This window comes from Mauremys reevesii, linkage group 7 (genome assembly GCF_016161935.1).
Source record: "Mauremys reevesii isolate NIE-2019 linkage group 7, ASM1616193v1, whole genome shotgun sequence".
NCBI classification, from domain to species: Eukaryota; Metazoa; Chordata; order Testudines; family Geoemydidae; genus Mauremys; species Mauremys reevesii.
In genome coordinates this window covers 41388401-41410263 of record NC_052629.1, presented here as the reverse complement: position 1 = coordinate 41410263, position 21863 = coordinate 41388401, and the positions used below count along the sequence as shown (strand labels likewise).

At 45.3% G+C, this 21863-nt stretch overlaps 1 protein-coding gene across 16 annotated transcripts in view; it reads right to left on the bottom strand.

Annotated features, from left to right (window-relative positions):
• Window positions 1-21863, bottom strand: part of CDH23 (cadherin related 23) — a 509234-nt gene that overhangs the window by 325589 nt on the left and 161782 nt on the right. Inside the window, exon 2 of one of the 16 annotated variants that reach the window (XM_039481203.1) lies at window positions 19597-19739. The exons of 14 other annotated variants lie outside the window; for them this stretch is intronic. In XM_039481203.1, coding sequence (XP_039337137.1) covers window positions 19597-19611 — 15 coding nt within the window. In that variant the 5' untranslated portion in view covers window positions 19612-19739. Of the gene's footprint in view, window positions 1-1051; window positions 1102-19596; window positions 19740-21863 lie in introns of those variants that run through there. One more of the 16 variants, XM_039481206.1, reaches the window with a different exon arrangement.

Below are 21863 nucleotides of genomic sequence, written 5' to 3'. Positions count from 1 at the left end.
TCCTCTTAGGATCCTTTTCAACCTCAGGTCCACATCCCGTATTTTAGCACCCGGTAGACAGCACACCCTTCTGTTCTCCGGATCGGCCCTGGTCACAGGCCTGTCCAACCTTCGCAGTATGGAATCCCCAATAACGTAGACCTGCCTTCGCCTGGGGACAGCACGGTCCTCTAACCTAACCCCCGTTCCCCCTGGTTGCAAGCTCCTTCCATTCCTATCATCCCTTGTGGTTCCCCTTAAGCCATCCTGTATCCTCCCTGGGCCCACACTTGGTGCTACCTCCATCGACTCCTCCCCTTTTTCTATGGGACTGGCCGCTCGTCTCTTTTTCTTTGGCCTCCCACTGTCAGCTACCACTTGCTGTACCCCTTCCTCATTCTCCAAACCTTCATACCTGTTCCTTAGCTCAATTTCCCCCTCACTGGCTCTTCTTTTCCTTGGCCTGCTTCTCACGGTCACATGCTTCCAACGCCCATCTTCCTCCTCTGGTGGTCCCCCCTCCTTGGCCTCAGCCCCTGCTCCCCCCTGTGCCCCTGGGCATTCCCCTTCAGTTACTGCTTGCCATTGCTCCATCAGCCTCTCAAACCCCCTTCTATTCTCTATCAGGGTTTCTACCTGCAGCTCTAGGCCCTGGATCTTTTCCTCCAGCAGCTCTATTAGGCGACATTTCATGCATATATAGTACTGTTCTGGGTCCCCTGCTAGGACCAGGTACATACCACAGCTGCTGCATGCTCTCATCCTTGGTGTGTCCTCTGCTGCTTGGCTCATGGCTGCTCCTGTCTTGGCCTCGCTTGGTGTTCTTCCCTGGGGAGCACGGTGCTGCCCCTTCTGCCAACTCCCACGCTAATTCCCCTGTTGGCAGCCCTGTTTGCTGCCTCCTGTGCCGCTGCCTGGCTGGGCGGCCGCTTTTATAGGCCCCTCCTAGCCTGGCTCCTCCCCCTACTCAGGGCTCAGCCAATCCTGGCTCAGCTGCCCCTTCAGCAGCCTGCCCCTCTGGGCCTCTACAGCGAGATACAAACACTACACAAACAGACGCAAAGACACTCACCTGCTCCTCCAATGGGAACTCCCACGCTAACTCCCCTGTTGGCAGCCCTGTTTGCTGCCTCCTGTGCCGCTGCTCGCATACATCTGTGAAGGCCAGAGTCAAAGACCCAGGTAACACCACTGCCAGGCAAGACTGGGCACAGGCTTGTGACATCAGGGACAATAGCAATGAGCTATCAGTCAAAGAGGAGGGTGGCCAGAGGGACTGTGTGGAAGTGGAGCAAAGGGAACTGAGCTGTCTCAGAAGTAGTGAGAGAAAAAGCAACTGAAGAGAGTAAATACAGCTGAGCAGCTAGTCAGAGGGGAGGGGGAATTCATCATCCTAATTGATGCCAACCACATAAATTATGCCTTGGGAAAAGTGACCAGCTGAGCCTCAAACTGGGCCAGATTCTGGCCCAACAGAACAAGCGAAATGCAAAGAAATGCCTCAGGCAACCACAGCAGGAACACTGTTTCTTTTTAATTTGAGTGAGTGATACAACAGCCTGAAAATAGGTGCAGGTAGGTTTTCTTGTCAGACAGACTAATCTTAACTGCCTCTGGGCAAGTAATCCAGCTGGGACATTCCCCCTCAGCCTGGTCAGTGCTACTCCCTTCAGGCTGAGACTGACATGTGGAAAGTTCCTTCATGGTAACAAGGTTCTTTGAATGATCCAAACTCTGGCTTTTAACTAGTCTAACTACATCAATGATATTTCTGTCCTCTGGACAGACAACCTAAACTCCTGCATAGATTTCCACCATAACTTCAACAACCATCACCCATCCATTATATTCTCTCTAGAACACTCAAACACAAGCATCAGCTTCCTGGACACCAGGATCAGCTTCAACAATGAAACCTTACTAGCTACTACATACACAGATCGCCACATCTACCTTCACAGATCCAGTATCCACCCCAAACACACCATCAAATCTGTTCTCTACAGCCAAGCATTCACATACCACAGAATATGTTCCAAGGAGAAAGTCCAGGATATACACCTTAACATACTGAAAACCGCCTTCACCAAGCAAGGACACTCCACCAGAGATGTAGATCACATCATGGAACAGGCCACGCAAATATTTCAAGAGAACCTGCTTCAACACAGAAATAAAACCCCTTACAACCACACACCCATAGTTGTTACCTATCACTCCACACTGGAACCAACATGGGGTATCATTAAACAATTACAATCCATACTCAATGGGGACCACATTCTGAAAGAAATCTTTCCTGAATCCCCTCTTCTGGCATTCAAACAACCCCCAACCTCCCTAAGTTCATCAGCAGAAGCAAGCTCCTTGCAGACCAGGATACTAAATGCCCCAACAACTACTAAGTGGATTAAATGAGACAATCACTACACTCTCGAATGAACTCACACAGGAAAAAATTATAAAAAACAAAAACCACGTCACTGTGTGTGAACACTTTTCACAAAACGATCACTGACCTCTCAGTACTCCTCAAAGAAAATCTGCACAACACCTTCAAAAGATGAGCCTGGAAGCTTAAATTCGCAATTTGGCTAGACACTAAAAATCATGGACTGAAGAGAGATACTGGATTTATGGCTTATTACACCAATCTATAACCCAGCCACTAACCACCACCCCCAGTTTGTTATTTTTTTCCCCTCCTTTCCCAACTCTGACTGGAGATGTGTTGACTAGGCACTGCTCCTTAACTACTTATGCTAAAAAATCCATTCCATCTTGTATTTTGCTGTGACACTCAACAGATTTCCCAGACCTGAAGAAGAGCTCTGTGTAAGTTCAAAATTTGTCTCTCTCATCAACAGAAGTTGGTCCAATAAAAGATATTACCCACCCTGTCTCCAGTAACTTGGGACCAACACAGGTACAACAACACTGCATAAATAGGATCTTACATGCCACCTTAGATATTTGTGTTCACTTGACCTTATTTCTCTAACATGATTCCTGTTTAAAAGGATTTCCCAGAGGATCCAACACATTGATTTATGCCTATACATTACTGGTAAGGATACGATTCTGTCACAGAGATGATGGATTCTGTGACTTTCAGGGACCTCCGTGACTTCTTCTGGGGCAGGTCTGGAGCAGCTGCCAGCCCCAGTGCTGCCGAAACAGCCAACTGGCAGCCAGCCCCAAGGCTGCCAGAACAGATGGCTGGCAGCCAGCCCTGGACCCAGCAGAGCAGCAGTCCTGGGCCCACTGGAGCAGTTGCTGGGGTTGGATCAGCCCCACTGGGGATGGAGCAGCAGTAGTCAGCCCCTGTTGCAGTAGCAACCGCGGCGGGGCTGGAACAGCTACAAGTCCTGGCAGTGCTCTGTTTGCCTTCTCCCACCCCCCGTGGTATTTTTAGTAAACGGGACAGGTCACAGGCTTCCGTGAATTTTTGTTTATTGCTCATGACCTGTCCTTGTCTTTTATTAAAAATAACTGTGACAGAATTTTAACCTTAATCATTGATTTATGCCTATATGTGAATTAAAGCAGCGATATTGTGGAATTCCTATATTTCATTTTAAACAATAAAATCCAGACTCAAGAGGGTGTCTCTGGCTGGAAATAGGTACATTTTAAGTGTCATCCTTTCTGGCACCCATTTAGGAAATAAGGTGAACACTACTCTTGTTGGATAGGCAATTTAGGTTCTCCTCTTTACCCAGATGTGCTCCTGCTGACACCTGTATGTCAAATGTGCATGGGATTCCTCCAGAGAATAATTCATCATTAGAGCTAGGGGGAAAAAGCAAAAAACTAGGGCTGTCGATTTAATCGCGTGAGTTAACTGCGATCACTCAAAAAATTAACTGCAATTTAAAAAATGAATCGCGATTAATCACACTGTTAAACAATAGAATAACAATTGAAATTTATTACATATTTTGGATGTTTTTTCTGCATTTTCAAATATATTGATTTCTACTACAACACAGAATACAAAGTGTACAGTGCTTACTTTATATTATTTTTATTACAAATATTTGCACTGTAAAAATGATAAACAAAAGAAATAGTATTTTTCAATTCGCCTCATACAAGCACTGTAGTGCAATCTCTTTATTGTGAAAGTGGAACTTACAAATGTAGATTTTTTTTTTGTTACATAACTGCACTCAAAAACAAAACCATGCAAAACTTTAGAGCCTACAAGTCCACTCAGTCCTACTTCTTGTTCAGCCAATTGCTAAGACAAACAAGTTTGTTTACATCTATGGGAAATACTCCTGACTGCTTCTTATTTACAATGTTACCTGAAAGTGAGAACAGGAGTTCACATGGCATTTTTGTATCCGGCATTGCGAGGTATTTACATGCCAGATATGCTAAACACTCATCTGTCCCTTCATGCTTTGGCCACCATTCCAGAGGACATGCTTCCATGCTGATGACGCTTGTTAAAAAAATAATGTGTTAATTAAATTTGTGACTGAACTCCTTGGGGGAGAATTGTATGTCTCCTGCTCTGTTTTACCTACATTCTGCCATATATTTAATGTTATAGCAGTCTCAGATGATGACCCAGCACATGTTCGTTTCAAGAACACTTTTACAGCAGATTTGACAAAACTCAAAGAAGGTATCAATGTGAGATTTCTAAGGATAGCTACAGCACTTGACCCAAGGTTTAAGAATCTGAAGTGCCTTCCAAAATCTGAGAGGGCCGAGGTGTGGAGAATGTTTTCAGATGTCTTAAAGAAGCAACATTCCGATGTGGAAACTACAGAACGCAAACCACCAAAAAAGAAAATCAACCTTCTGCTGGTGGCATCTGACTCAGATGATGAGAATGAACATGCATCGGTCTGCTCTGCTTTGGATCGTTATAGAGCAGAACCCATCATTGGCATGGATGCATGTCCTCTGGAATGGTGGTTGAAGCATGAAGGGATATATGAATCTTTAGCACATCTGACATGTAAATATTTTGTGATGCTGACTACAACAATGCCATGCGAACAACAGGTGACATTGTAAACAAGACATAGGCAGCATTATCTCCTGCAAATTTTAACCAAACTTGTTTGTCTGAGCGATTGGCTGAAGTAGGACTGAGTGGACTTGTAGGTTCTAAAGTTTCACATTGTTTTATTTTTGAATGCTGTTATTTTTTGTACATAATTCTACATTTGTAAGTTTAACTTTCATGATAAAGAGATTGCACTACAGCACTTGTATTAGGTTAATTGAATATACTATTCCTTTTGTTTTTTACAGTGCAAATATTTGTAATAAAAATAAAGTGAGCACTGTACATTTGGTATTCTGTGTTGTAATGGAAATCAATACATTTGAAAATGTAGAAAACATCCAAAAATATTTAAAGAAATGTTATTCTATTATTGTTTAACAGTGTAATTAATTGCAATTCATTTTTTAATCGCTTCACAGCCCTGCAAAAAGCCCATTGTAGGTTATAAACATAACAAATCCTAGAGGCACAACAATTATAAATAAATCACACCTTCCCCCTCTGCCTTCTCTTCCCCCTCCCACCCTCTCCCTTTCTTTCCTATCACTGTCAAAACTTGGTCTTGATGTCTGACGGCAAAGTTGTGCATGTGGATGCAACAGTAAAGCCAGCCAAAGTTTATAAAAGCTTGTCTTCACCCATTCCTCTCAGTCTTCAAAAGAATACTGCCAAGAGGAGAAAGACAGGATTCCAGACAACCCCCTGTAGTCTGTCCTGTGGTTTGCAGCAGGCACAATTAACTAGCATTGACCAAATTAAGCATATTTTTGGGCATTTACACTCAAAACAATGTTGAACTGAGCATGTGGTACTGCTCATTCCCACCGCAGGCTGTTACTGAATGAAATAATTTCTTAAAAATGGGAGATGAACGTTAGGTGCTTAAGTCCATACTCAGGGATTTGTATAAGTGGCTTTATTTTTTAAAAGCCCTAAGGCTCACTCACTTCAATGTGAGCTGCTGGGTGCTCAGCCCATTTGATCCTGAATGCAGGAAGTTCCTGTGTCAACCTGATTTCTGGAAGATCTAAGTTTCACAGCCATATGCTTGTCTCATACACCTGCCCCAACTCATAGAAACGTAATGCTGTGCAGTGTCACCTTCACAGACTCTGACTGTCCCTCTCACCACTGCACTGAGAAACAAGTAACCCATTGATGACTGGTGTTGGATCTACAGGTGAACATGGACATAGAGAACTGATCTTTATAAATATTATATTTTCCATCAGTACTTCCCCTCAGTTCAAGTAAGTGAGTTTTGCTGTAGTCCCTTCACAGAGCATTGGAGCAAGTACCTGCTGTGAAGGGAATGTTATGGGATGGGATGAGGTGTGGAAGAAAAAATAAGGAATGTCAGCTGTACTTGGTTTTATAGAGCTAAGAAATGAAGTTAAGAGGAAGAGGTCTAGCTCTGGGTGGTTACAACAGAACTTCTCAATCCACCCTCCCTGCCTCTCAGAGCAGCAGAGGAAAGAAAGGAAAGAGGCACTGCTTTATCTTCTACAGCAAGGGTAGGCAACCTATGGCACGTGTGCTGAAGGCGGCACACAAACTGATTTTCAGTGGCACTCACACTGCCCAGGTCCTGGCCACTGCTTGGGGGGGGGGAGGGGCTCTGCATTTTAATTTAATTTTAAATGAAGCTTCTTAAACATTTTGAAATCTTTTTTACTTTACATACAATAGTTTAGTTATATATTATAGACTTATAGAAAGAGACCTTTTAAAAAAGGTTAAAATGTATTATTGGCACACGAAACTTTAAATTAGAGTGAATAAATGAAGACTCGGCACACCACTTCTGAAAGGTTGCCGACCCCTGTTCTACAGCAACATTAACAGCTATTTTTTATTATTGATCCAAAGTCCCGGGAGCACAACCCATCCAGAAGCTTGGGAGAATTTTTAAACCTTAGGGACGTTTAAGGCTAAAATAAAGCAGCTGCAGCCACACCAGGAGTGTGGAAAGAGTGTCCAGAAACATCAGACTCACCATGGTTGGATACTGGGGACTTTCCAAGGCTTGAATTTTGGTTTGTTAAGTACCGTATATACTCGTTCATTAGCCCGTTCGTTTATAAGCCGACCCCGCAAAATGGATAGGTAAAAATAGCAAAAACTGTGACCCTTTCATAAACCAACCCTATATTTCAAGGTCTGGAAAACTTTGGTTCCCAGCTCACCAGGGTAAGCTGCTGGCGGGTCAGGATGTTTTGTTTACTTGGAGCATCTGCAGGCATGGCATTGGCTGGGAATGGTGACCCGCAGCCACGGGGAGCTGAGGGGCCCATGCCTGCAGACGCTCCAGGTAAACAAAACAACAATGTATTAGATCAGAGATCGGCAACCTTTGGCACGTGGTCCGCCAGGGTAAGCACCCTGGTGGGCTGGGCCGGTTTGTTTACCTGCCGGGTCCACAGGTTCGGCCGATCACAGCTCCCACTGGCTGCGGTTCTCTGCCTCAGGCCAATGGAGGCGTCGGGAATCATAGAATTCAAGATCAGAAGGGACCATTATGATCATCTAGTCTGACCTCCTGCAAGATGCAGGCCACATAAGCCGATCCACCCACTCCTAAAATAATTCTCTCCCTTGACTCTGCTGTTGAATGCTCCAAATCATGATTTAAAGCCTTCAAGTAGCAGATAATCCACCAGCAAGCGACCCCTGCCCCATGCTTCGGAGGAAGGCGAAAAACCTCCAGGGCCACTGCCAATCTACCCTGGAGGAAAATTCCTTCCCGACCCCAAATATGGCGATCAGCTGAACCCCGAGCATGCGGGCAAGACTCTCCAGCCAGACCCTCTGGAAAAAGGCTAACAATATCCTATCATTGACCCTTTGTACTAATTACCAGTGTGGCACGTTATTGTCCTATTGACTAAACCCGTTATCCTATCATACCATCCCCTCCATAAACTTATCTAGCTTAATCTTAAAGTCATGGAGGTCCTTCGCCCCCACTGTTTCCCTCGGTAGGCTGTTCCAGAATTGCACTCCTCTGATGGTTAGAAACCTTCATCTAATTTCAAGTCTAAATTTCCTGACTGAAGCAGCAGCCAGCACATCCCTTGGCCCACCCTGCTTCCCGCCGCCTCCACTGGCTTGGAGCAGCAAACCGCGGCCAGTGGGAGCCATGATTGGCTGAACCTGCACATGCAGCAGGTAAAAAAACTTCCTGGCCTGCCAGGGTACTTACCCTGGTGGGCCGCGGGCCAAAGATTGTGATCCCTGTATTAGATATTCAATTCAATGATTCCATAGAGCTTAAAATCATCAAATTTTGGTGTAGACCCATTTATAAGCCGACCCCCGCTCTTTGATGCATCACTTTTTTACCAAAAATATTCAGCTTATGAATGAGTATATACAGTAACTATCGCAAAACCCTGCCGTAGTAGTTAAAATCTTAGTTTATCAGAGGGAAACCTGAAAGATAGCATGTAGTGCATGGCTTGCACACACACAGCAGAAAAACGTTTCTTCTTGATTTCATTTCTCAACACCCAGCTAACATACCTTAGTTTCCTCCTTCCAACCCCACCATTTCCCTTTCCCTCCCTAGGACTGGCTGAGGTGACTGTGCAGGCTTTCAGTAGTAATGATTCAGGTAAACATGTATTTATTCAGGCTAGCTGTAAGCCAAAACATTGACTAAGATGAGGAAATAAAGATTCTCCTCATCTCTACCTCCATTTATCTCACCTGCCGTTGTTCACTTTTCTGTTCTGAATGCCAGGGACAAGACACTTAGCACCTACTGTTAAGAAAAAATCTATTACATGCGAGAGAGACACTTCTTCATAAAGCCAGTGACAAGCAGCAAGAAGTAGCCAGTTTCTCTTTCATATTATTCTTTTCCAGGCCACAGCCATGGGCACGAGCTCCTAACCAAACAAACAGCTTGAATTATTCATTTCTCTTTCAGTCCCACCTACAACAAGAGAACTTTCTGTAAAGGCTCATCCCTGACTGAAGATGGTAGACTCTTGTAGCTAAAGGCTTCAAACACTCACCCTCCCCTTGGTCTGACCAGTTGGACCAGAGTACAGTAATTGTGAACTCAAGCACAGCCAGAAACCTACACAGGATGGTACTGGAGCAGTCTGTCCCCACTAAACCTATCGCCTTTCATTCATTATCGAGATGTCGACTCCTGCCTCTGATCAGTCCCTGATGCCTGCTTCCATTGCCCATTCATTAAACTTTCAAGCAAGTACCTCTGTTCTTTCTCCCATGCTGTCTCTCATGCTTGGGAGGAGCTCCCCGCAAAAATCTGCAAAGCTACCTCGTTATCCTTCTTCAAAATCCTCCTTAAACTCTCCTTTGCTGTGATACCTCCAGAAACTGGACCACGGTAAGGCTTCTGGAGTGCTGAGACCACTACCTATCACACTGACCCAGGGCCGCCCAGAGGGGGGGGCAAAGGGGGCAATTTGCCCCGGGCCCCGGGCTCCGCAGGGGCCCCCAAGAGAAGAGCGGAGGCTCCCGCCTCCGCCCCTCTCCTGGAGCCTCAGCGCATCAAGCGCCGAGACTCCGGCCGAGCCCCTGAGCCCCGCCCCGATCCGAGCCGCGTGGTGAGCGGGACGGGGCTGGGAGCTCCAACGGGGCCTGAGCCCCGCCCCGCTCAGAGCGGCGTGGGGAGGGGGCGGGGCAGCTCCCTCCGCTCGGCGTGGAGCTCACAGCCCCGCCCCCTCACCACGCGGCTCTGAGCGGGACGGCGCTCAGGCCCTGCCGGCGACGCGCTCGGTAAGAGGCCGAGGCCGGGGAGAAGCCGGGGCCAGGCGGGGGGGGAGAAGCGGCGGCCGGGGCCGGGCGGGGGGAGAAGCGGGACCCGCCGCCGTCGAATTACCGCCGAAGACCGGGTGGCGGGTCCCGCTTCGAGGGTAATTCGGCGGCGGGGGGCTCCCGCCGCGGGTCTTCGGGGCACTTTGGCGGCGGGTCCCGGAACGGAAGGGCCCTCCGCCGCCGAAGACCCCGGGCCCCCGGAATCCTCTGGGCGGCCCTGCACTGACCAATACTGTCTCCTTGTTTCTTTGCAATCCCCCATCTGTCTGTACCCACCAACTATCTCTTGTCTTATACTCAAATTGTAAACTCTTTGGGGACAGGGATCATCTTTTTGTTCTGTGTTTGTACAGTGCCCCTAGCACCATGATGACTTGGTCCTTGACTAGTGCTTGTAGGTGCTACAGCAATACAAATAATAAATCATGAATGCCTGAGCCAGACAGCATTTTTATAAATGTATGCTACTGCAAGAGGCTGAGGCAGTGATACCTACCATCACTTTTGCAGCCAGAGTTCCTATAGCAACACGTTGCTGCGGTGGACGACTACACACCAAATAAGGACTGTCACATAGGTACAGGCTGCCATATTCTCTCATTGTTCTTTGATGTCAGCTGATATCGAGCCTCCAAAGCCCTGGCAGCAGCAGTAGCTGCCACAGAATTTAATGAGTTCCATTTCTCTTGGGTAACTCCATGGTCTTTCTACAGATCTGCACTTACCATTTGAGGTACACACAGGTTGGGGTGACAAGGCCATGAGATGGGGGGAAGGGAACCTCAGAAACCACATAGCTCCATGCTCCCAGAAACCCACCTTCACATTTCTTCCCCCAGGAAGCACATTTTCCAATAGTCACCACATAATGTCCCCTCTGTGCTCCCCCTTGGAAGCACCCATTCCTTTTTCCTCTCCCCACAGCTCCCTGTACCTATTGCAGCATACTGTATTATCCCACTCTTCCTGAGCTGATGCCTAGTGAGCAATCAGCTCTGGGAGTGAAGGCTGGAGACTGACTGAGGCCTTGGCAAACGTATGTTGTTACCCATTACAAGATAGTTGGTTTAAAATAGGAGCAGCAGAGTCTTTTTCAAAAAATGGGGGCAGAAGCATTTAGCAAGTTATTAAAGGGATTGTTCTTTAAAAGACCAATCAGCTAATATTGAACTGATTTTGAAGGTGGGCATCAAGCAGTCAGCTGATGACAGTGAGGCTGCGGCTCTTTTTAAACAGTGCTTAACTTGCAACAGTCACACACACCCTCACCCCCCACCCCACCCCCGTAAAACACACCTGGACACCAGAACTTTCCAAGAACTCAGTCTGGACCCTGGGCAAGTATAATTCTGACACCAAGCAGTTAACTGCAGCCAACATCTCAGTCTCCTGAGTTCTGATGTACGGCCAATAGAATCAGTCTGAAACCTCATCATTTCAACCAGATGCGTAGTTGAGGACCATAATAGAGTTCTGATTCATTTTCCAGCCCACGAAAAGCAACCTGCCTGCAGAACAGCACTGAAACCCCCTCTCCTCTCCTCCCCTTCACCACTCCCATTATAGTCCCTGTTTCCCACACTGCAGTGATTGCAGACCCTCTTAGTTCTGCTGATTAGAACTGATGCCACTAGTTTGTTCCTGCCACTTCAGTCCCTACCCTCTATTATTAAAGGTTTTTTTAAAGTTTGTTTTTAACAGCTCTTCCAGTTCAGTTGGTGAGTTTATTTTTCCACTTTGGCTCTTTCCTCCACTGTCTTGATTTGCCGATGGATTTCAGTGGCTGCCAGAGTTCAGTAAAACCAGGCTTGCAGAATAGTATTAACTTCTAACCCCGGTGTAAAAATAGCTATAATAAAGCAGGGTGAATAATATAAGGCTTCACCTAATGTAACTTTGATTAAAAAGTGCTGCCTGCTTCATCGCTTCTCTGTGGTAACTCCAGAGAAGCAACAGGAGTTCGTCCTTTCAGAGCTCTGAAAAGGCTTAAAGGTTTTGGAAATGAAGTCTGATACAATGCGTGCACATCTTTGGGCTTGTTTTAGGAGGGTTTGGGACCTTGCTTCCAAAGCTTGGTGTACCCTGCACCTCTGTCTGTAGAAACACAGCTGTTAACTAAGTGCAGGGCTGAAATAGGTGCTTACATGCTTTAAGAGCATTCTCTACCTTGTGTTGAGAGGCAAAACAGATCCTGTCACAGGCTAGTGCCTGAGTTAAAGATACTATGCAGAGAAGCAGTAACACAGGGCAATGCTGCAAAATTAGCAGCAGGTGTCCAAAGCAGAGACCAAGACAGAGGAACATTTCCCTGGAAGACCTTCCTTCAGAAACAAAATCTCCAATTATTTAAATCTTCTCCTCTTCGCTCTCTGTATCGCCAGACTGTGGAAGGAACTGTTTTATTACAGGGAGAAGGGGGAGGGAGAAAAGGTTTTAATTTCACGCCTTGCACCAGGTGTCACAACTCTGGACACTGTTTGTTATCTGACTTCTGGCCCTATCTCTGCTCCCTGCACTCCTGAGGCAGACTCGGCCAGTTGGCGTTTTAATTTATTCTCTGCTAGGATGGGGATTCTATTCAAGTGAGAGCTCTCACTGGTCAGGCATACCGTTTTAATAACAAAATGCCTTCAAGTTTGGAAGTGCAACTTTGTGCCATGTTAGGGAAAATTCTTGTCACTTCTGGAAGGCTGCAAGTTATATGGTACAGAGTACAGGAACGGAAATCCAAAGAATAAAGGAAAAACCACTGCCTTATTTCTGCATTTACTTCACTGTCCTCTACTACATTTACCTTGAACTGATACATCTCAGTAGGAGCTGTATAGTAGTCATTCCAAATTCATTCTCTCTCAAGCTTTCAAGTCTCTCACCCGGACCCTAATCCTGGCTCAAAAGGGACCACCCACTCCTTGGAAACAAAAGGAAGGATACCTCATGAACTCCATAGTTATTCAGTCAGTCTTCTTTTGATACCAGTTACCAATACTGGTTAAGAGTTCAAATCTGCTGTGCAAGGGCCTGATCTTGAACTCTTCCTGGTCACTACATGTACATCTTTTGACTTGGACTAGAAGTGCATTCATCTCCCTGGGCAAATGACTTCCATCAGAAAAGGCCTCTGAAGCCCATGAAACCTGCAACTGTGGCCACCCCACTGTCATACAGGATTTTAGGGACCTAGAAGTGTCAGTACTAATCTCAGTTTTCATTTATTTTTTAAATTAAGTTTCTAGCCCTTTTCCCTTGTAATTGAAGTAAAAACGTGAACAGATCACAAAGCTTTAAAGTGTATCAGTATATTTTCCTCATTATCAGAGATTATTCAAATTCCTAACTTCTCTCCCACCCACACCACCACATGCCCATGGCTGGCCTTCCTGTCTGAAAAAGCCATATTCAGAGGTCCTTCTCACTTTGGAACTCATTTCAGTTTGCAGCTGTTGGGGGGAGTGTTGCCCAGGTGGCTGCAAGCTCCCTCAGACAGCTTGCAGCTAAGTCGGCACCTCTGAGAGCAGCCAGTATGACCTCAAAACACAAAGCATGGTAGCTTAATAGCGTAAGAGTCAGAATGTTTAGTGGCTCAAGCAAGGGACTAATCCAAGCTCTGATACAGACTCCCTCTGTGGAGATAGTCAGGTCACTTAATCTTTCTGCCTTTATTTCCCCATCTGTGAAATACAGATAATTATCTCATTCCCACCATTGCTAACACTAGTCCAGCTCCACCAATGCTAACTGCAGTGGGAGCTCTATTGTAGAAAAGATGCCAGCAAACCTCAGAAGTCCAACCAATGTGATCTCTGGACTTGCTCTGAGCAAGGTGAGACAACGTGATGGTGAAAACACCAGCGGCAGCTTGGAGTCCTTTCTGCACTAGGCTACTGTTGCTACCACAAGTGGAGCTGACCCAGCATGAGCAAGGATGGGAAAATGTAGGCTAAAAGCCTAGCGTAGACAGTCACTGAAGGGGTTTATTGATTGATTAACATTTGCAACGTGCTAACATTCTGGAGTGTATCCTCCAAGTGCTCTTCTAGCAACCCACAAAACCACAGCTTGGATAACTGCCCCTGGCGTAACATTTCAAAATGGTGGCAGCAATGCACAGACCACAAGCAGGCAGGTTCCATTCCTTCTGTAGCTGGAGGCTGCTGCTGATCAGTCTCTCCACATATTTTAATATAAAATAAGTCAATTAAGCTTGGGAGTACCCCCAAAGAATCTCAGTCTCAAAGTCTCCAGGCAGATCCTGTGCAGAAGGGTGTGATCATGGAGATTAAGAATCTCTTATGTTTTCAGTATGAACAGGGAGGTGAGGAAAGTTTCAGTAATAACCTGATTCACAGACCTCTCCAGGGCTCTGTTCCCCATGCAATTCTCTGTTCCTCTTTCACTCGTCATGTAGGTTCCACACAGTGGCAAGAGGAGAAAGTGACATGACTGAACTGCACTGTGACTCCGATCCATAGAACATATTTTTAAATTTTTATGTATTTATTTTACTTGGGAGGAAACTCTTCTCAAAGTTTGTTCTTTAAACTTCTTCCCACCGTCCACCCCCTTCTTTTGCTACTGTGATTTGTCAACACAGAGTTTAGATTTCTGGCAAAGGACTCAGGATGAAAGAAATCAGAGCAGGTAATTGCTGCATGAAAATAATAGCACAGCAATTTATACAGACAAAAATGGGCCATGGAATACCAAGCGACAGCCAACAGTGGGGAATCAATACCTCCCAAGAGGTGGGATTATTAGGGAGAGAAAGGGGCTTGAGAGATCCATAAGTGTCTGATGACCGACTATTTCCAAAAAGCCATCAGCTGAATGATAAGTGCCTTCAGAGCTGTGCCAGAGCCCTTCCTGGGTAAAAGAGGCAGGACAAGGCAGCTGAACTGTGTCACTCACATCTCTAGAAAAAAGAACAGGAGCCACCGTCCCTCTCCCCAACATGTCCTTTCCTAAGGCTTTATATCTAATGACTGCCACCATCATGTTTCTGTAACATACTGGAAAAGCTGGGTGGAAAAGCAGCCAGGCCACCGCCACTATTGAACTCTCAATCTCTCACCCTCTGAAAGGATGCCAAGTAATGTCCCACTGTGGGCCTGTAGTAGGTTAGACCTTTCTGGCACCCCCTTGGGGACAAGGTGAGCAGTCCTGCCATCTTGGAGATCCCTCCTCTCACCACAGCATTGGTGTACGGTTGTCTTGGAGTCTGGGGCACAGCCCTCAAGCTGTACTGCTCAGGGCATCTGCCCCAGTACAGAGGGTAAAGCAGGCCAAACAAAAAAAATTCAGGATGCCTGTATGGCTCACAAAAGGCAGACTCCAGGGCTTTTAGAAAAGTAAAAAGAACAGGCTCCTCTCCTTTCTGAAAGGCTGCCAAGTGGTTTCTATAGTCAGCAACCCCTGTTTCCAGGGGCTAGGGAGCTCTGGAGCCCTACTCCTCCAGAGTGCCACCCCAAGCTGTGCATGGATCCTCCCTTTTAAGGACTCCAAGCATGACAAGCCTCACTGGGGTGCTGGATTGGGGCCGATTCCCAGAGGAGCTCTTTAACTCCTTGTTTACTGGTGTAGGCCTCTGCCCCACCACAGGACCTCCATAGAACAAACTATTTTCCCCAACTAAAACACCTCCCTGTGAGTTCTATTTGTCTGATCCAGCTAGGCTCTCTTTCTGGCATGCACATTAGGAATCATCCCAGATGTGCACAAAGGAGGCCCTATTGTTGATGATGATGTTGATATTTTATATTTTTTATTTTGTCATTAACAACATACTTGAATATTTCACACAAGCATTAACAAACCTTATTCATAATCTGTGTTTGTTATCTTTGAAAGGACCCATTTATGTTTGGTCAACCTCTTAGAATTATCTGGAGACTTAATTTTGTTTATATTCCAAAAGTGGTAACTGGACATGAGGCACTTTTTTGCAGGGAGCAGGAACTTTCTATATCCCTACAGAAGAATGAGCATCTCTCCATCTCTCCCCACTTTTCCCCTCAGTTCTTAAACCCCATACTGCAGCCACCATAATCCTGATTCAGGAAGAAAGCATGGGACTCCTTTCCAAAACTATAAAAAGATGTCCACTCCCCACCCTTTTGGGGGGGGGGGGGCAAAAGTGGTCATTGGTGCCCACACAAGGCATTTCCCTCTGTTCTCCAGAGATTGTAGTGCCTCCAGCTTTTCAGTCTGGCACAAAGATGTTGTAATATACCTTAAAAGACAAATACAAGATCATGCTTTTCCCAATTATCCTGGTGCCACCAAGAACCTAGTATCAAAGAAATAAATGTCCCAGAAGGAGAAGAAAAAGCACCATGAGGAAAAATGTCTTCTTTCAAGGCAGTCCTTCAGGACTGTAGCAGGTGGCATTAAAATATATCTTTAAAAATAAATAGAAAATGTACTGATAATATAGTCTGACTGCTATACCTCTACAGTATTTCTAATGGCCAAAAAGGTTGCCTTGTCTCTTCAGATGTGTCAGATGCACAGACCTCAATGGGGGGCTGAGGTTCAGAGCCTCAGCTGATGAAGTCTGCATAGTTCAAACACTGCAAAGTGTTTGAGGCCATGCTCCCAAAGAGCTGGGAAGACTTAGCAAGGTACATCCCTTTTGCATGGATTTAAGCATCTTGCAGTCAGTCGTCTGTCTCACAAAAGGTACTTTGGAAAATTTGACCCAAAGAGTGTTTTCTTTGCATTGAAGAAAATCTTTGTTCAACTTAGCATTAAGTATTTTCATCACAGTTTCTCCTGGCAAAGAAAGTGGCAGGGAGGCTGTGGCCGTAGAGAACATTTTCTCACAGGATGTTCTCTCCACTCAGAAGATTAAACCTGAGACTCTGATATGCTCAGGGAACATCTGGGAGGAAGAACAGTTAAAAATAAAAATCCCAAAGGGTTAGGTAAATGCTCTGCAACCATGCCAGCAGCTGCACTGCATACATGCCTGCTTGTACACCATCTAGTGGAAGTGCAAAACAGATAAAATAGCCCCACGTTAGGAGGGAACGGGGAGGAATAGCGCAATATGTGAAATGCCACAAAAAGCAGGGGGAGTGGGGGGAGAGAGTTTACAGTGGCTTGCCCCAGAGATGGCAGGGACAAATTGGGTTTTTCAGAGGGAGATATAAGGAGCTGCTATATCTCTGGCTTTGCATCATTTAGTTCATCGGGCCTGACAAGCGTCTAACAAACAAAGCCACAAGCGGTAAGAGCGTGTGCGCAAGAAAGAAAACCTTTCGGAGATTTGGAGACATGGCTTCCCCCTCAAGGGGTTTTCCTGTATTTCTGTTGAATTGTTTGGGGTTTTTCCCCCTTAAATATCTACAGAGAAAAAAAATCAAACTCTTATAAGAAGAGTCATTTTACAGGTATATGGGTCAAGCAAAGGAAAGGGGAGTGAGCCTTAAATAAGGATTTATTAACCGACCAGACTGAGAGATGATGAGAGACGCGTGTGCATGTATGCACCCCTGGGCATTCCTGCAGGTGCGGTTCTTAAAGCACTGATTGTTGGCACAACTAGGAAAAAAAAACTAGTCAACAAACTAATGCTGAGAAGGAAAGCTTTCTGGGGAGTGACAGGTGATAGCCCATTATCTATTGTACCACTACACGTATACGGGGAAAGAAGGGATGTTGAAACTACCATGACAATGCAGTATTAATTAAAAATAAAAACCTAGTTGCAAGAGGGAAAGTTAGTACTGGCTTTCCTGTCTCCATCTGCTAAGGCACCAAAAATCCCTTAAAAATATATTTTTTTTCCTGAAGCATCATTTTACATTTGCTTAAAAAACAGCAGTAGCCAGCAAACACTGCACTGACTAACTAAGATTCAAGTGTTATTCTTCTTCTCCCCATCAGTCAGGCTCCGTGAAGGATTAATACTGTGTGGGGTTTGTTTTGTTTATTACTTCTAACGACTTTCTCATTATCATTTTGCTCCGAAACAAACGATGGTTATGGGAGAAATCATATTATTTGGATGACTTTATTAAATTAGAGAGCAAATCTGTGTATATTTCTGGCTCAGGACAAATGTCTGAACTTCTGGGTGCCAAAATTCATTTTCAGACAAAGCAGCTTCAAGAAGCACTAGAATCAGAGGTTAAACTGACCTTCAGTCACTTGGGAGATGTGTGGAATGGGTCTCAGTTTATCCCACTGGTCATTTAGCCAAATCACCAAGACAAAACCCAGTTCTATCTATTTCTGTGCACAGGAAGCCCAAGACTAAAGAACATAATAGGGGGAAACCAGTGACAACAAAGCCCAGAAAAGGAACTCCTGCCTCCACTGCCCCATAACTCTATATGGGAGATTCAACTGAGTTCATGGCAGAGCTGGAAACAAACATTCTTGTGCAGGCAGCAACCTTCTCACGTAACCTTATCACATGTAAATCTCTGTCAGCATTAAGTAACCTGGGTTTCTTCTGTCTTGGCACAGTTCTACTATTGCACATCTCCCACTGTTTGGAACCCCCTCCAAGTAGTTCCAGAAACATCAGGCAATAGATAACTCTGTGGCAGCACAGCTCCTAGTTCGGCATCCCCATTGCAGCATGCCACCAGACAGGATCTGACGGAACCCCAGAAAGAAACAAAAGCTGCCTTCCCATGGCACAGCTTCTGAGAGAGAGTGGAAGTCTAAATACTGCTTGTTCTATTGCACGGGCGAATCCCCTCTTAGTGCAGGAAGCTTTATTGGCAATGGGAGAAAATAATGGTGATGATGTTTTAAATGGCCTGTTTCTGATCCAAGGGTAGGTAACCTAACAAAAGGAAAGCACCACATGGGAAATCCATATGCACCATGGTGCATAATTCATGCCCTGCCTAGCTAACTGGATTCTGTCTGCCCTTGTCTACATTAGCAAAATTGGGACCCAAAATTCACTATTAGTTATTATTTATATCACAGTAGCACCTACAGACCCCAATCAAGAATGGGAACCCATCATGCTGGGCACTGTAAAAAACACCTAATAATCACTGCTTGGTGTCCTAGACCCCTGTAAAAGCCATACACATCCAAGCACAAAGATGTTCCCAACAGCACACAGAGTCAATCATGCCATCACTTGCATGAGACTTGCTTCAAGCAAGGTTAACCCTAGTGTTGTCTACCACCACTGTACATTGCAATGTACATTGCACAATGCCATCCTGGACAGGAATCACTGATCTAATAGCCCCAACAATACAAACAGTCCTCCTACCACCAACCCACAGTGCACCAGTCACTACTCAAGTGGCCTGTCTGATCTGGTTTCTGCGCTCTGCTGCACTCTACTGCCAGAAGCCACTTACCTGTAACAAAAGCAGTTTAAGCCATGGAGCTCATTTACATAATTTTGAGATGCCTTAAAACAGCAACAATTACATCACAGGATTCATCACCCATTTTTGAGAGTGTGAGCACAAAGCATGACACCTTCAGACTGCTAATAATCAGATCAACCTCAAGTGCAACAGGTTGTCTGTCTGGCTAGGTGTTAAGTTGCTTCACATCCTGCTGCTTCCTCCCTCCACTATGTAAGGAACACCACTAATCCAGCACCCGCTGAGTAGGCAGATGAATAGATGTTTCTTCAAGTCTGTGTAATCCTGATTCGTTAGTTATGGCAAAAGCACATATGAGAGGTCTCTGGGAATCGCAGTGGGAGCTGAGATGCCATTAATGTCAATGTCAGGCAGTGGGAAAAGAGTCTTCCTCCTACTGCTCTTGAAAAGTCAAGAGTTTTATTTAAATTCTAGTATCAAGTACTTTACCTGGCCGCCCTTCATGAACCTGTCAGAAAGCTCCACTAGGGCCTTTGTCACTGTTGGCTAATACCTCTTCCTGTCAATGTCCTCTGGAATTTGTTGAGGAGGAGTAAGGGCACAGAGCTGGACACAGTTTCCATCAATAGCTCCTAGACAATTAAGAGATCCCAATTATATGAATCCTTCAATTATCCCTTGCCCACCTTGACTGCATGTCCCTGAAACATACTGCATATTATCATTCACACCTGCACGGCAACCCCTTCCATTGTGGACTTCCCAACCAGTGAGTAACTCAGGGTAGCCAGCTTCCACAGAGCAACTTGCCACCAAAAAAAGGTGGGGGAGGAGCAAAGCTCTCATCCTGGTAATGCAGTGCTGCAAAGTCAGGGTTAGCTGACTGGGAAAGAGACTCTTTCCTCATTCTGAAGTTCTGCATTCATTGCTGCTCGTCCTCAGTCATCAGAGGAACTCAGTGCAACATGTTTGTCATTGTTATCCAAACCCCAAAGTGGCACTCCAGCTAGTGAACTTCACCCTCAGGTACTGCAGGTAAAGCAGGCTACTCTGCAGGGGTAGGATGTGGGTGGCCATTGAAGCACCCACTCAGTGCGCTGAGTAGCAGAACTGAGGTGCACTCCGCAGAACAACCTCTGCCACTTGGTGGCTGCTTTTCAGAAGGTCAGACAGCAAGGAGTAGGTAGGTGTTCACCCTGGCCTTCAATTTGAGAAGACAACCTGGAAGTAACACTGGGTTACAGGCACTTAGGGGAGTGTCTGAGAGAACCGTGGGAATTTGATTTCTTGTCCCACAGTCCTCTTGGGCTCCTAAAAAGCTGTTTAAAATCTCCCACAAGCCACTGCTTATCACAAACTCTAGAATACATACTCAGAGAGCAATGCAACTGCAGTGGTGTAATACAGTTTGAATATGGGTCAGAATTACACCCCAAACAGGATGGCTAATGTAAAGATACTGCACCTAGCTTACATTCTCCCTGATAATGACCTTACAATATAAACACCATGTTTAGGTGAAAAGGGTAAGTTCTCTCAATGATATTCTGTTTTCGGTCTGCAGATTCAGAAAACATCTGCAAAGCCTTGTCCACTCTAAGTTTATCTCTACACCAGCGCTTGTTGTTGATAAAACCAGTTCAGCTCCACCCTGGTAGTAACAATGTGAGTAGTTACCAGCAGCTCCTGATACTCTGAAACCACCTGGTCATATAGATCTGCTCTGCACAGAGATGGAGAACACAGCGCTTCAAGTGCAAAGCAGCCATCTGATGCCCTGTCTACATTAGAGTTCCCATCATTAGTGCTACCAAAGGAGCTGAACTGTAGAGATAATGGAGGGAAATTTGGGGCATAAAAGCTCAGGAGAGTCCCCCCTTCCCCCTCCCTCCCAAGCCTCTTCCATGCAACCAGAAGGGATAACAACTTGTTTTATTTAAAAAAAAAAAATTAGATCCTGGGGAATATAAAAGATTCCTAATTCCACACATTAGGTGTTGCTTCTCTATGCCCAAATAAAGGAAATGTATAAAACATATTAGCCATTTACTCTGTGCAAAACACAGGAGGGAAAAAATAAAAAACCTGAATTAAATAGCATTTTCCAGCTTCTCTGGTGATTTTATAACAGTTAAAAAGCTGTCTAAAAGATATTTAGCAGTGTCCCTTTAACTCTTTCTCCCATATATGGTATCACTGCAACTATCCAAACTGAACAAACCCTACTGGTGATTAGGAAGAGAATACTGAGGCTGTAAAGCCCTAATATAAGGTCATCATTGTCTTTCATTTCCGATGTCAGCCGGTTTGTAAAATACATGCCAAGCTGCCTAGTAGCACAATGGAACCCACTTAGATGTACCCTTGTCAGAGGAGCAAGCCAGTAACAGAATAAATTTTCCACTCGGAAAATCAAACTGTCCACAGAAATACAGAGAAGCCCTTTAAAATAATACCTGACACAGGAATAAACCTGTTAAAAAAATAAATTCCCCCAAGTGTGCCCAAAGGAAAAAAGCAACAGGAAATCGACCCAATAAAAGATCTGTTAAATGAAAGCACTTTCCACACGCCAAACCCAGATATATGACGTGAAACAAGGAAGCCCTCTGAGAGAAACCCCTGCTGGAAAAATGGTTAAGAAAGTATTTTGGGGCAGGAAGGTTATCTGTTTAGTGGGGTTCTTGATGGTACTTGCAACATTGCCATTTGTGACCTCACAAAGCATACACAAATGGTGTAATTTACACAGTGTC